We start from the raw sequence: 15,375 nt of genomic DNA, 5'->3' as shown, positions 1-15,375 counted from the left end.
TTCTTTTTCTAGGGTGGAGTAATTGTACAGGATACATCTTTAATGACTTTAAAAGACTAATTTGGCGAATATACACCCCAATAATTGCTTTAATGTCCCTTAGCAAGTTGCAACCAGATGCTTTTAGTAGCCAACAAAAAACTTTTGGCATAATTCTGTCTGTATACTCAGCCATTATCCTTAGCAGAATTGGTAGAGTTCATTTGAATTAATATGGTGTCCTGGTATGGACCTGAGTTTTCAGCATAATCCACAAATTTTAAGTAGGGTTGAGGTCAAGGCTTTGGAAAAACTATTCCAGAAATTTAATGCTAGCCTGCTTTATCAATTGTGTCCAAGTTTCAACTTTCTAGCTGCTGTCCTTGAGGTGAAGTTGAACAATTTGGAGGTAATCACCTTTTACATTATTCCATTTATTTAGTGAAATGTACCAGTACCAGTGGCAGCAAAACAGCCCCAAAACACGATGCTGCCATCACCATGCTGACATATGGAACAGTGTTCTACAGTGAAAGCCTCACCTCCTCCAAACATACCTCTTGTGATCAGAGCAGGGACTTTTTTTTTTTTTTCTTGGTCAGCACCCTTTCAGTCCGTGACAATGTAAAACTGGCTTCACTGTGGACAGAGACCCTGTTGTTACAGAAGTTTTCAGTTTATGGCAGGCATGAGTCCTTGTGGCTCCCAGGTTGTTCCTGAACATCCTAAACAATTTCCTCTCATCTGAGGGTGACAGGTTGAGTCTTCTGCCAGATTTTGGTAAAGTGAGGACATATCAGAATAACTTGTACTTATGTACAATAGTTTGAACTCATGATCTTGCAATCTGCAGTTGTTTAAAACTGGCTCCAAGAGACCTTCCTAACTTGTGTGTCTACAAGTCTCCTTCTTAGATCTTCATTGAGTTCCTAGGTCTTTCCTTGGAGTACTGGTCAGTCCAATGAGTGCTGTTAAACAAATCCTTTTGCCAGCAAAGACAAAATACCAGTTGTAGTTAATCATTATCACTAAGGGGAATGAACGGTGGTGTTGTCAGTTTTTAAGACATTGTAGAACCTTTAGCACCACCTATTTAAAGTTTTAAGTCAGTGTTTGTACATATTTGAATCTGTATGATTGTGACTCATTCTTAGCACCAAATTCTTGTTTTGTAAGTTATTAAAGATTTATTCTATACAATCATTCCTCCCTGGAAAAAGAACAGTTCAAAGAAATAATTAAAAGCTCCAAATTGAGGTTGAAGACATCCACACCTGGACAACTGATTGCTCCAGACCAGCAAACCGCTTCCCACGAAAGCAGAAGGGATGTAGCTACTTCTTTTTTCACAGAACGACACAGAGTCCTGTAAAAACGTTCTTTTTGCATGTGCCTGTTTATAGGTTTGGAACAAACATACACAGCCATTCAAATGAAGTCTCTTTCAGGTAAGTCTTTGCTGATTTCGACAACACACAACCAAACCACATCCTGCACATATCCCATCGGCTTAGCTCCACAAAAAAAAAAGAACACGTGTATCCAAACTGGCTGACCTGTTGTCGCACCTGTTCACCTGCCGACCCCAACCCACAAAAAATTATGTGGATTAATTTTATTCTCCATCATTATGATCTAAATGTTTTCTTGAATTCATCTTTTAACCTCCATCAGGCCTAAAAGTCATATCATTTAAATCACTTGACGGTATTAACAATATCAGTGTCAGATTAAATCAACATATGCCACATCGTGTCAGTGCGGGAGTAAACACCTCTGTACTCCATAAACCCACAAAATTCCCAAAAATATTACTGAGGACACAGCCTAGCTATCACCAGCAGTTGGAGCAGCAGGGACGTGTGTGTTTAACTTAGGACACTATGTATGTCTATTTGAAGAGTCTGTATTACATTAGTGTGTGTGTGTGTGTGTGTGTGTGTGTGTGTGTGTGTGTGTGTGTGTGTGTGTGTGTGAGATAAACACGTCTAATCCACAAATCTCATCTGGATGGATGGTCAAGTTAAAAAAAAAAAAAGTGGGGGAGGGGCTCTTTTACAGTGGACCCTGAATGAAACCAGCACAGGAGCTCAACCTGTAGAAGCTCCATCCATCTTTGACAGCCAAGCTGAGATAAAACACACACACCTACCTCAGATCCGCCCTGAAGCGCCCACATCATGACTCAAGCAGTGACACACACACAGACATTCAGCATCAGCAGTTCAATCATGTGCACGTGTGTGAGTGACAGCCAGCGCTGGTGGAGAGGGAGGGCGGATTAACACTAAATTATACCTGAGGGACTTTTGACAAAATGGTGTTTTCAGGTTTAATTACACTAATGCATCAAACAGAAACATGAAGCTTGTTTTTTTTTGTCTTTTTTTTTGTTTGTTCCTCAATCATTTAATTTGAATGCACCCATTTTGTAGGAGAAAAAAAACAGTCTCGCACTCATTAGAAAGAAGACCCAACAGGTTCCATCTGTAAATGACTTTAAAAGGAGAACATGATGACAAACAGTTTAAACAGTGCATTAAATCATGTACAGCATTTTTTAAAAAAGTGATGACAGATCATTCAACTAAATTGAAAACAATTATCAATAATACTAATAATTGAAAAGCAAAGACGTGAATCATTCAATATACGCACACACTCCCACAACACACTCCTACCACGCACGAACACACGGGGGATGATTTGAAGGATGGGATGCTGCGATGACAGACGTGAAGAACAAACACACTGTGTGTATAACATAAGCAGGGAGGACAAAGTCGCTGCTCCTTGCACAGAGAGGACTCCGCCCCCCCCTTCTCTGTTTTCACAGCTCAGACTCAGAGTTACTCTCGCGGCCTGCAGGTCCAGAATATTTTCAGCCAGGCTCGTGAGTTTGCAGTCCTCTCAGTGCTTTGACCAGTCGGCTCAGCTGGCCGCCCTCCCCTCCGCCTGGATGAAGCGGCTGAGAAGCTGATAGGCTTGCTCATACAGCCCTTCTCTCTCGTTACTCGTAGGCCAGGTTGTCTATGGCCGGGCCCTTCAGAGCGCGGCAGTTTCTTTCCCCAAGGCCCTCCCTACGTGCTTCCACTGACGGCCCACTCCGTTAGAAAAAGCTTGCACATCTGCCGATGTCAGGCAATTCGAGTCCTCTGACGGGGCCACAGGATAAAGATGAAGGGAAAGCATTAATGTAAACCGCAATCAGGTACAATTACATAAACAGTGTTTTACAAACAGATGTAAACAGCAAGCTCTCACAGAAGAACTTAGGGCAGGGGTGTCGAAACTCCTATTAGTTCACGGGTGATAGTGAGCCGAACTCTAAAACCATTACATAATAATGTATAATTAAAAAAAAAAAAAAAAAAAAAAACACTCCTCAATGTTTCCATCTCTGAGGTATAAAAACCTGAGCGAGAGTCAAGATTTTAATAATAGCTGAAACCATAAAGCTAAATGAAAGACACCCATCATCCCACTCCACTAAAAAGAAAAGAAAAAAAAAAAAAAAACACACAGCCAGACAACAGAAATTAGCACTTTCTTTAAAAAAAATCACTGCTCATTTAATAAGAAATGTATTTATACACAGATGACAAAAATTATTCTATGCGTTCTTTCCATGTTTCCACATAACCAGAGTCCATCAATCCATGGTTTTTAACTGCTTATCCAATTCACAGCTGCAGAGCCAATGGAGCCAATCCCAGCCTGTCACAGGGTGGAGGCGGGGTGCCCCGTGGGACAGGTCACTTGTCTCTCAACTATTCCCACTCTCATTCACACCAATGGGCAATTTTAGAATCACCAATAAACCTAATGTGCTTTTTTTTTTTTTTATGGTGGTGGGAAGCATGTGGATTTAGAAAGTCACTAAACCCTCACAACTTTTCAAAATCAAATACATTTTCACTTCCCAAACTTTTCCACTTCCGCGTAGTAATCCCAGCATCACTACGTGAAGAATCACATTTCAATTTATCAAAAAAATTAGAGTTTTAAAAGAATTTACTTAAAAGTCTTTAGCAGGCTGCTTCAATCACACATTTGACTCTTTTGATGTAGTGTTTCTTTTCAGCTGATAACTCCAAATGCTTTTCTAAAAATGTCCAGGTGAGAGCACCTTGGGAGGGAGCTCTAAGCAAATAATAGTACCTGACTCTAGTACAGCAAACTAAATAGTCATATAATCAAAACTACAGTATTTCATATTGATACTGTAGTTTTCCAGGAGTAAGTGCACACCTGAATCCTCAGACCAGCAGTGTTACCTTCTCCGCTGATGTCCAGTCATCCCCCACTATGAGTGTATAACTATGAGAAAAGCTAAAGGCTGCAGCTTTCAACCCAAACTTAAACACCAATAGGACTTGTGTACATGATGCATTATTGTGTGGATGCTTTAAGGCATCCACACTATTGTTTTTTAATTCCTTGCTTCTCATTTAGTGTTGATGTCAGTTTGGCTGCTGTTTTATATAAAGGGCCACACATAAGGGACACTCAGCACCTCTGGAAACTCCTGTAAACATCTGTAAAATTAACCACATTTATTTTCAAGCTTCAGATTTTTTCGAAACATGTAAACCATGTTTCTAATAGGTAAGTGAAATTTAGCCATGTTGGTCCACTTTTAAATGCAGGAGCAAAGAGTCAACAAGAAGGGCTCATCCAGTTGTGAGGCTAGAAGAGAGGTAGAGCATCTGCCAGTCATGTATCATGACACTGCTGGTGGTACACCCAGCAAACGTTTAAGACCCCTGAACTTGTATGACCTCCCTGTTGACATTTAATAAATCCCTTTTCTACATACATAGAGCTCCGATTGCATACGGCTGGAAAAAAGCTCAAGTGGATGCACCCCCACACTGTTTAATTTTAATGTACACCGACAGGACTTTCATACTTTAATACTGCACTGTCCTTTTGCCAGCTGTAGCTGCAGATTCTGCATATTCATTCGTTTCATGTGCTTTAAGATTATAAAACAGCTTTAATGAGTAATTTTCAGCCAGATGGGGACAGTGATACCACCTGTAAACACGCATTTTACCTGACACAACTACAACTATTCCATGTGGGCAAGTTGCTCTTTAGACATTCAACAGTTACACAGCAACACTAGCAAACATCTGGAGACTAAAATTCATTCATTTTCCTAACCGCTTCTATAATTCAGGGAGATGTGAGGCTGGAGCCTGTCCCAGCTGTCATAGGGGGATAGGCTACCTCTCCAGGCTATCTGGAGAGCTGTACCGGTGGATTTGAACCCAGGACTTCTCAACGTGAGGCAACAGTGCTACCCAGCTGACCAATGTCCTAACAAGTCTAAAGTTCATCTTAACTTAGCTTAAGCTTTATGTCTTCACTACCTCCTGAAGTGCATATCGCACTTAGCACCTTTAAGTTCACTGGTTTGGTTTTCTGGCTCACTGCTTCAGCAAGCAGCTGGTCTCAAGCAGCAAACACTACTTGCTAAGCACCAAACAACAAACAGGCAAAGTCAGCGAATAGCCTGTGAGCTGTATAATCTGATTGTTCGTATGGAAAAAACTGGTCAGAGCAGCTTTAAAGTTGTGCACTTGCATGATCAAAAGTACTGAAAAATCAGGTGCAATTAATAAAGACCAGTCAGTTCATTAACAAAAATCCCTGCTGTTGTACTTTCACACTTTCCTTTTTCCCCATCAAGACCACCAACATCAATTTACAAACCCCAGGAGAGCTTTAATGTGTCACTGGGTGTTTAATTTCAGTTGTTTGGCAGCCACCAAATCTCCTGCATTTTTATTAATTCAAATTTTAGTTGACCCAATATGAAATCAGTCCAAGTATGAAAACCAAATACATTATCTGCAGTCATTAATCTCTTCCCACTGACTGGCTGGATTAGGGAGTCATCTGAAACAGTATTGAATTCATGTGCTGTCGAGAAAAAAAAAGTCAATCAACAAAGTTCTGTCAGGTTCTTGAATTTAAAAAAAATTGTTTTTGCAGACACATGAAGAGAACGAGGAGATGGCAGTAAACCCACCATTTGTAAATGAACGACCATCCTCGATAGTTAAATTACAGAGAATATAGATATATAGAATATAGATATTCTCTGTAATAGATATAGATATAATAATGTACTGTGGACAGCACACCACACACACGACTAGTAACAAGGACCGTCTCGACTCACCAAACACTCTGTTCTGAAACTTGAAGCAGTTGCTGGGAACGGGAGACTCTTCCTGCATGATGGTGACGGACTGTGAGGCAGGACCGCGGGCCTGACTCTGCAGCTGCTGCTCGAGCTCATCGATCTCCTCATCGCGCAGGCGCTCCGGCTGAAAGGCACAAAATGGCAGAAATCCCTCAGAATAAAAATAAATGAGAACGTCAAAGTGGGCACACTCTCCGAAGGCCATAGTGACTACAATAAAGGGCCATGGCTTAAATTTGGCAGAAACAGGAGATTATTTGTTTCAAAATGCTAAATTTTGTGGTTACATTTTCAGTGGATCCAAAATGCTGCAGAGCAAGTACTCACAGGAACTAGAAAGAGAGAGGATATTTCCCATATTGGCTTCTCTTCTTTGGCTCTCTGGTAGAATCAAATTTAAAATCCTGCTCCTCACATACAAGGTCTTGAATAATCACCCCCCATGTTAATGACCTCATAGTAGCATATCACCCCATTAGAGCACTTTGCTCTCAGACAGCGGGCTAACTTGCGATTCCCAGAGTATTTAAAAGTAGAATCAGAGGCAGAGCCTTCAGCCTCCCAGTTTGGATTCAGGAGACAGAAACCCTCTCTACTTTTAAGATTAGGGTTAGAACTTTCCTTCTTGGTAAAGCAAATAGCTACGGATGGATCAGGTGATCCCTGAATGCCCTCTTAGTTATGTTGCAATAGGTTCAGACTGCTGGGGGCTTCCCGTGAAGCAGTGTTCCTCATTCTGGTCTCTTTTCACTCACTGTATGTTTTGACACCTCTCTGCATTTAATCATTAGTTATTATTAAATCTCTGGCTCTCTTCCACAGTGTGTCTTTTGTCTTGTCTCCCTCTCCTCAAACTCAACTGCTCCCAACAGTTGGCTGTGTGGAACTCTAACAAGTGATCAGGCTGAACTGTCACTGAGAGAGTGTGGCTGTTAGCTTTCAGGAACAGGTATGATTATGACAAACCTGCTTGTGTGAATCTTTGTGAAAAGGTTTCACATTGCAGCTAAATTACCTTGCAAGAAAAAATCCCATTAGAAATCGGCCAGTGTCAGGCACGATGAGGTGAAATGAGATCTACTTTTAAAATCCTTTTGCCTCTTTAAAATCACTGGAGAACAGTTTAACAGGAACATCAACCTTACCTGTGACAGGTGGATGTGCTGTAGGCAAAGATCCAGCTTGTCCAGACACCGATCCAGAGTATGAGTGCCTGCCTTGAGCTGGGTTTCCACAGTTAACTCCTGGGACAGAGCGAGCAGCCGGCAGGCGTGCTGGCAGAGATACTGCCTCACTGCTCCAGAGCTGTAGCTCTCCAGGAACTGATGACATGCTGCCACATTCACAAACTTGACCTCCACCCCCAGGAAGGGATCCGCGTCATGGACCTTTAGGATCTCAAATGTACCCAGGCCTCCAGCAGAGTCTTAACAGTGGAAGACTATGATTAATCAAGGTAAATCCTACAAGAGGTTTTTTCTATTTTAATGAGCATGCAGTATGAGAAATGCCTAACCGAGGGCTCACCTGTAAGTGTCAGCTTGATGACTTTGAAAATGATGAACTTTCCCTGTGGGTCTTTGTAGAGAGAGAGCAGGTTCACACCAGGACACAGCGACTGCAGAAACATGACTGCGCATCCCGTCCATTGACCTCCATCCACAGTCTTGTCCGCCATTCTCTGAACACTACTTGAGACAATTAATGCAGAAAGGTACACTTTCATATATTGTATATTCATCAAATATAAAGTGAAATATTTCAAGCTTTGTTTTTGCTTTAACTTCATTGATTTTAATGTATGGCTCATGAAATCAAGTATCTGAGATTAGTAAAATATTTGCCGAGATCAATGGGAATAAAAAGGATTTACAAAGGAAACATCCACATGTTTATACACTTGATACTTGGTTTGAGCTCCTTTGCCACTAATTACTGCATAAGTGCAGTAATGTGGCATGAAACCGATCAGCTTGTAGCACTGCTGAGGTGTTACTGAAGCCTAGGTTGCTTTGATTGTGGCCTTAAGCTTGTCTGTGTTTTGGTTTTGGGTATTTCTCGTCTACTTTGTAGATTTCTTGCGGTGGGAGTTAGGGTCAAGTGAGTTGGCTGGTAAATGCAGCAGGGTGAAAACAGGGCCAGCAAACCATTTGGTGGTAGTTTTATTGCTGTGGACAGGTCCTAAGTGGTGCTGGGAAAGGAAATTGACATCACTGTAAAGGTTGTTAGCAGATGGATTGATAAAGTGCTCTAAAGTCTCCTGGTAGACGACTGTGTTGACCGCCACCAGCAGCAGCAGATGAAATGGCACCCTAAATTGTCACAGACTGTGGAAACTTCACACTGGACTTCAAACACGTTGGATTCTCCACTCTTTCTCACATATCCAGGACCTTGATTTCCAAATAAAATGCAAGTTTTACTTTCGGCTGAAGACGTCTGTATGTGGTGGCTCTTGATGCACTGACACCAGCCTCTGTCCACTTCTTGTGAAATTCTCTGAAGTTCTTAAATCCACTTTTTCCCCCTCTACAATCCTCTCAAGTCTTCTGTCATTGTGGTGCAAATTTTACAATACTCTTCATTCTTACAGTCAACTTTCTGTTTATATGCTTCAATACAGCAATGACTCTCTATGGCTTATCCTCCGTGAGGAGGGTGTTGATGATCGACTGGACAACTGTCAACTCAGCATTTTTCCTAATGATTGTGCTTGACCACGTGGTTAACAGAGTGTATATATACTGTGAAATCCAAATTAAATATTCTACAATATTCCACTACATGAGCTATAAACCATAATCAACTGAATTTAATCAAAAACACGTCTTGAAATAATTTGCTTTGTGTAATGAATACAGAATACATGGAAGTTTACTTTTTTAAATTCAATTACATGAATGATATTCAATTTCTTGCACTAGCATAACAAATAAGACAGTGAGCCCTACTCTATCACCTGTTTGTAGGTTTTCTTGTTTGTTAAATTTGAGGATTTTCTCCTTTTCTCTTATTTCTCTTGTCTTAAATGTAATGATTCTGGGTTTTGTTGTGTTATTTAAACATTTAACTACATTTTTGGATATAGATTTTTTTTTTTAACTGGTTCAAGGTAAGAGGCAAGGTGAACCCTGGATCAATCCATCACAGGGCTAACATTTGGAGACGGACATCCACACTTACTCACAGATAATTAAAAAAAATACTGACAGCAGCAGCTCAGCCTCCTAGCAGATGCACCTATTTAAATTTCAAGTTTTCAATTTCAAAACTGACCTCTAACTTTGAGATCACGGTCAATGAGATTCAAACTCACCTGAGATTTTTAATAGATACACCAGCTGTATCAGACCATTGCTTCGTTCTCGAGTTATCACGTTATCGCCCAACAAACTTGGGTGTCCACGTCCCCCACCCACTCGCTCAGCAGGATAATGAAAATACCCCATCAGCCTTTTACGACTAAGGGATAAAAACAACTATTACTCAAACACGCATGTCTTTGGACTGTGTGGTGAAACCGGAGCATGCAGAAGAAACCCATGAAGATGTAGGGAATATGAAACTCCACAGAAAGGCTCCAGCACAGCAGGAGGTTTGAACCCAGTGTAAATCACTGTTCCTCCACCATCAGCAGGTAATAAAAACATGTGGTGAGAAACGTACGTCATCTCAAATTCAGGCTCTAAATTTTTGATCAGTGGTCATTAATTCTACGTCTCATTTTATCTGAAGCAGGAGATTCAGTTTCTAATCGTGTTCACTCAGAGTGATGGAATAATAAACCGTATCACCTCTGCTGACTTAACCGCCCCGACCCACGGCAGCCAAAATACATCCACCATGTTTCTGGCCTCACTCCACCTTTTTTACCCCAGCTCCCTTCTGAAACCCTCATTACATAAAAACATGTTTAATCTCATCCCTCCCCTCCCCCACTCCAGCCCCTGACTCCTGTGCCCTGGATGAACCGCTGAAACCTGCTAATGCTGTCTCTATGCATCCTGACTTTGAGCGCTCTGCAGGGAAAGAGGAACCTCTGAGCTGGATTAGGTGCACGTCCTCGCATTTTACTGAATCACAGTATGCTTGGCGTCTAGGTGTACAGGAAACGACTTAGGCAGTATGTAATTATTTGCTATCCTATCAACTGGTACACTGGAAGTATACTGTGAGATTAGTTTAGCAGCTGGATGAGGATTAAGTGATCATCGGGAGCTTAAAATATATAATTCATCCTTTGCTGCCAAAAGCCAACCTCTAGTATTCCCTGGAGAGCTTGTTTGGTGTTTGGGTAACAAAACATTTTTTGATTCAGAAGCATGAATCAAACGAATTCAAAAATGGCTCATTTTGTCCAGTCCAAAAAAAATACGAACAATAAATTCAGATGACATAAAAGGGTAAAAATGGAAAGTCCTCACATTTGAAAAGCATAAGCAGAAAACATTTTGTAATCCCCCCTGACTAAGTTTGCAAACGATCATTTTCAATTATAAATGTAGCTTTTTAACATCTAATCATCATACATAAATATAAGAATAACTGACACGGGGCTAATGATACAGCATTAAGTTACACTTGTAGCGTTTTTAGTAAAGCTCTCTGTTGGAAAACAAAACATGCCAACTACATGGTGACGCCATGCCATATATCATTTATCTGATGTCAAGTCTGGCAAGAGATTTAAAATGACCACAAATAATTCTTCTTTTTTTTTTTTGGTCTAAAAAAAAAACCTTGAAAAATGTGATCACAGGGTCTGCAGGTAACTCTGTTGCATGTGTCTGGCACACCTGTGTGGGAGTCATGCAAGAAAAAGGTCTTTATTGTCAGGAAAAGACCATCCCTACATGGTTATGTCAGCCTGGGGGGAACATCTGTGACTCAAGTGTCAACAACCAGTAGTTAAATCCTTGGCATGTCCATTCTGTGGTGTTCTTTGGCAATATATTAAACCCCAAATCACCTCCCATGATAATAATCCTCAGCACACCGACAAATCCACAAAGGAAGACCTGAGAGGCAGGAAAGGGAGGGTTATTGTTCCTGTGAAGGTAACACTTGTTACATGCAGGAAAACCCTCAAACATCTTTCAACTGATGGACATGAAGGAAGAGGGGTCAAAAATTTGCAACCCAATATGAAACACCAGTGGAAAAAATTCATTATTCCTGCTAAGGTGGACAACACAAGCTTCTGTGGCTGAGGGCGTAATTACGTAATTCACACAAATGAATGATGTGGTGAAGCATGCGACCTTTATCTGTAGTCACTGTATCAAAGATCAGAGGTTTGCTCGTCAAAACGAAAAGCCCAGTTTCCAGAGGATGTACAAGGTGCTATTTACACAACTGAATATTGATGGAAAACAGCTACAGCTAGAAATATTGATTCCTCATATCCGAAAGATCCTTTCCTTAAAGTAGTTTTAACAGTAACAGTGTGATCTGACCATCCAGAGATATAAAAATGAACTGACTCTGTCAAAATTCAGAGGTTTCACCTTGTGAGAAGGGGGTGGCAAAATCAGAGCCTTCGTGGTCATTCATCATCCGAAGCTTCAGCATTCTGTGATTAAATCAAGTGGGTTTTTCCGAGGTTACAGTGTTTTTAAGTTTCAAGTTCAGTTTGACTTGTTTCTTCAGTGAACTGCTGGTTAGAGAGGACAAATTTTCCTCAGCAGAAGTTTGGAAAACCTGAGGCCTTACATGTTGGGAAGGCTCCTCTTTACAGTCAGTATGAATAAGAGGAGCACGTTTTGCATGCAGACGCATAAGAAGCGACTTGTGTTTTTGATCACCTTAACTTGGCAGGTCTTCCAAAACCATTTCAATTAACCATAAACTTTGTTTGCAGACTATTTTTGCTCAGGCACGTTTATAAACAGTTTGTAAACTGTAAGTAATGAATTAAGGGGCAAGAAAAAACATTTAACTCCTCTGGAATATCTGAGGTTTCTGAATTGATTCCCAGCAAAATATTATATGGAAAAAAAAGCACACTATGACTAATAACACACCAAACACAATCTGAAATTCCTCCTCTTCATCATGAATGCCTCTAAAAACTGCTACAGGAAGCATCTGACGGAGGTCGCGGCTGCTGAAGGCGGCTGTTTCAGTTACTAATTTCAAGAGTTCATTTGTTATTTTCCACCTTCACTGTTTGTTATCTAGCTGTTCATAAAGGACACGAAAATGTTTTCAGTTTATTCAGATTTTGTTTTTATCTTATTTTTACTTAGAATATCAGATCACATTATTTCCAATGTCTTTAAAACAGTTATTAATTTATTTTTTCAATTTAGCCTTAGATTCTTTTTAATTTTGGGCTGCCATGGTATCAGAAAACCCTCTTCAGCATGGCTCTTGTGTTTCAAGTTAGATCATTCTAATTAGGGAGACACAACGCAATGTGTGAGGGGTTCATCTCTGAAAATGACATTTAGCACATCTGAACTAACTCAAACTTACATTAACAAAAGGAGGCTAGTTGTGAATAAGTTATTTATCCCCCTGTACATCGAATATGACTAGCACTTCCACTATAAGTCGAGTATGGATGACCTGGGTAAACATGTGGAATGAAGCTGACTTAAAATAATGGTTCCTACACCAGTAGCCTGAGCCATGGATCCATGCTTTTATGTCAAATTCTGACCCTACCATCTGAAAGTTGGAGTAGAAAACAAGACTCATCAGACCAGGCAATGTTTCTCCCCCCCTATCTTCTGTTGTTCAGGTTTGTTGAGCCCCTGTGAACTGTAGCCTCGGTCTCCTGATCGTAGCTAGGGTGGCACTCGCTGTGCCCTCTGCTGCTGGTATGGTCTTGTGCAGCTGAGCCTATTTGCTTCCAAGTTGGATGTGCTATGTTTTCATAGATGCTCTCCAGCATACCTTTGTTGTAACTAGTGGTTATTTCAGTTGCTGTTAATTTCCTATGAGCTCAAAGCAGTCACCCCATTCGCCTCTAGCATCAACAAGGCCATGTGATTGGCTGATTAGATATTTGTGTTAAGAACAGGTGTATCCAATAAAGTCGCAGTTAAGTGTATAATAAATACGTACATCACGATTACAGCTTTAGCTTTGACTTCTAAAGTCAGGCAAGCCAGAAAAAGTTCGAGATCCACTGAATTATAAGCAAAAACATTAACAAATGTTGCTATCTGAGGATATTTTATTACATTTCTATGTTTCCTAGCTTAAAGTAACAACAAAACCTTCGGTTACAGCTTATAAATTCATCATAAATTAAGCCTTACAGAAACAACAGAAAACACACCTAGAGTTTACTCAAATTATAGACTATGTAACTTTAATGTCAAAGCTATAACTGTTGTCCAACTTAAAACTAGGGGACGTGGTTGCTATGCGACACGTACGTACAGGTGAGCTAGCTGATTACCTTTACAGTTTGACAGCTGCATTGGTTTGAGTCAGAACACCGCAAAGATAGCTATTCCGTTTTAAAATGTCAGTGCCTTATACTGAAAGGGATGGAGGTTACTGTGAGAAATGTCACGCAGAATAGATAGAGCTACCGTAAAGCTACGAGCAGCCACGCCGCTGAAGCGGCCCAAAGCCTCGGGAAGCCCACACGCCTAGTTTCTGCCTAGGAGGTCCTTTGATTCACCGTGAAGTAACACTTTGACAAGCTCGGCTCAAACTTACCTTAAAACTTTGTTAAAGTGTTTGGTAACGCTTCCTTCTGTGGAATCACACGGACAGTATGAGCTTCCTGGCTTTCCATTGGGTGAGCAGCAATCAAGCTGCGTTCTGATTGGTGGAAATCAACGAGGAAAATCGTGACGGGAAGGAAGTGTTTTTTTGTGTGTGTGAGGGTTTTTTTGTTTTTTGTTTTTTTCATTTTAACGTAAACGTTCATATGTAGTTCAACGAATCCCTTTACGAACAATTTCATCTAGCATTTAATCATAAATATAAACCTGAACCAAAACACTGAAACACTTTACTGGCTCTTTGACGAGTCTAATTTCTTACTGTGTTCGCTGGGTTTTTGTGTGTTAACAGATTTAAACAGCTGCTGGGGAAAACCAAAACAATGCACTAGGCATATTTGCATAGTCACACTGACAGACAAAAACGATGCAGGGGTGCAAAGGTTTCCCGGAAATTTAGACACAGGTGAAACTGATCTAAGAAATCTAATCAAAAACATTAATCAAATGGAACTTTTATGTCATTTATGAACAAATATATCTGCTGGCTTCAGCTTTTAAGTTTTATTTTGTTTAAATATATTTGTTTTGGGGGACTTTTAGCCTAACACAACTAAATCTGAATGTATATAGTCCTGTGCAAAAGTCTTGAGCCAACAGCTCATTATATTAATTTGTATAGTAAGAAAAATATTATTTTAAGATAAATATAACAACAAAATAATCAAAACATGAAGACAAAAATGTAACCAAGTTACAGAAAGTCTAAAAAAAGTGAGTTTTTAACTGCTTTTTAATGAACACCACAGAGTCTGGAGGATCTCAGGCTCAGTGGGAGAGTCTGAGCACCACTGCTGCAAAAACTCTGTCTCCTTTAGTACTCACCCTGATCACATGATGTCTAGAACCTGCTGAAGATGTATGGACGTATGGACGTTTACTGATCTAGACTAATGTTTAACACATAACTAAATTGATAACAGTGTGACGTGTCGGTACTGCAAACACTTTTGCAGTGGCGAACAAAGAAGCTTTGTTAAGCCAACAAATTCCTATCATTCAGATGCAATGATATAAATGCATGAATATTAATTTCCAACTTAGAGCATGACACTATTGAAGAGTGAACCAGAGATTTAATGTGAACATCTAAAGTGAAAGCTGCATCAAAAGTTGCCCCAGGGTTCCTAATAAAAGATTTAATAAATGTGGCATAGTTTCCAATATTATAGACACAAATCTGCCAGGGGCACAAACAAGGATTCATGTTTTTCTTCAATAGGTTGGATAAAATTGTCAGTCATCAAGCTTCTAAAAGAGTCTACGCACCTATGCAATCTCTGTAACTTAGAAGCACATTGGGGCTTAAAAGGTATATAACAGAATGTCATCTGCATAACAGTGATAAGGAATGTCCTTAAAAGCATTCAAAATGTGCTGAAGAGAGAGCAGGTATAACAAAAACAATCAAGGCCCGCAAAACTGAGCCTTGTG

General features: G+C 40.3%; 1 protein-coding gene across 3 annotated transcripts; it reads right to left on the bottom strand.

The window, feature by feature from the left end:
• Positions 1-2,755: 2,755 nt before the first annotated feature.
• On the bottom strand, positions 2,756-14,007 carry tradd (tnfrsf1a-associated via death domain). Of its 3 annotated transcripts, none has more exons than XM_085163387.1 (5): positions 13,874-14,007; positions 7,724-7,887; positions 7,342-7,622; positions 6,157-6,320; positions 2,756-3,115 (listed from the first exon to the last, which is right to left on the bottom strand). In XM_085163387.1, the coding sequence occupies exons 2-5, from the start codon at positions 7,872-7,874 to the stop codon at positions 3,025-3,027; spliced, it is 687 nt and encodes a 228-aa protein (XP_085019513.1). In that variant the 5' UTR covers positions 7,875-7,887; positions 13,874-14,007; the 3' UTR covers positions 2,756-3,024. The 3 variants fall into 3 exon arrangements, with proteins under 3 accessions (XP_085019513.1, XP_085019522.1, XP_085019503.1); XM_085163396.1 differs by having other exon boundaries at positions 7,724-7,884; positions 13,874-14,003; XM_085163377.1 differs by lacking the exon at positions 13,874-14,007 and having other exon boundaries at positions 7,724-7,952.
• Positions 14,008-15,375: the final 1,368 nt, after the last annotated feature.

The sequence above is a fragment of the Neolamprologus multifasciatus genome, chromosome 1 (genome assembly GCF_963576455.1).
Source record: "Neolamprologus multifasciatus chromosome 1, fNeoMul1.2, whole genome shotgun sequence".
NCBI classification, from domain to species: Eukaryota; Metazoa; Chordata; class Actinopteri; order Cichliformes; family Cichlidae; genus Neolamprologus; species Neolamprologus multifasciatus.
The sequence above is the reverse complement of the archived record's forward strand: the minus strand, read 5'-3'. Positions and strand labels throughout refer to the sequence as shown.

What these genes read in the sequence shown, in the direction of transcription:
- tradd (XM_085163377.1), bottom strand. Translation starts at nt 7,937, where the DNA reads ATGAATATACAATATATGAAAGTGTACCTTTCTGCATTAATTGTCTCA. An exon ending in CATCAAGCTGACACTTACAG is followed by an intron (nt 7,623 to 7,723) that starts GTGAGCCCTCGG and finishes TCCACTGTTAAG; the next exon opens with ACTCTGCTGGAGGCCTGGGT. An exon ending in TTTGGTGAGTCGAGACGGTC is followed by an intron (nt 3,116 to 6,156) that starts CTTGTTACTAGT and finishes GAATTGCCTGAC; the next exon opens with ATCGGCAGATGTGCAAGCTT.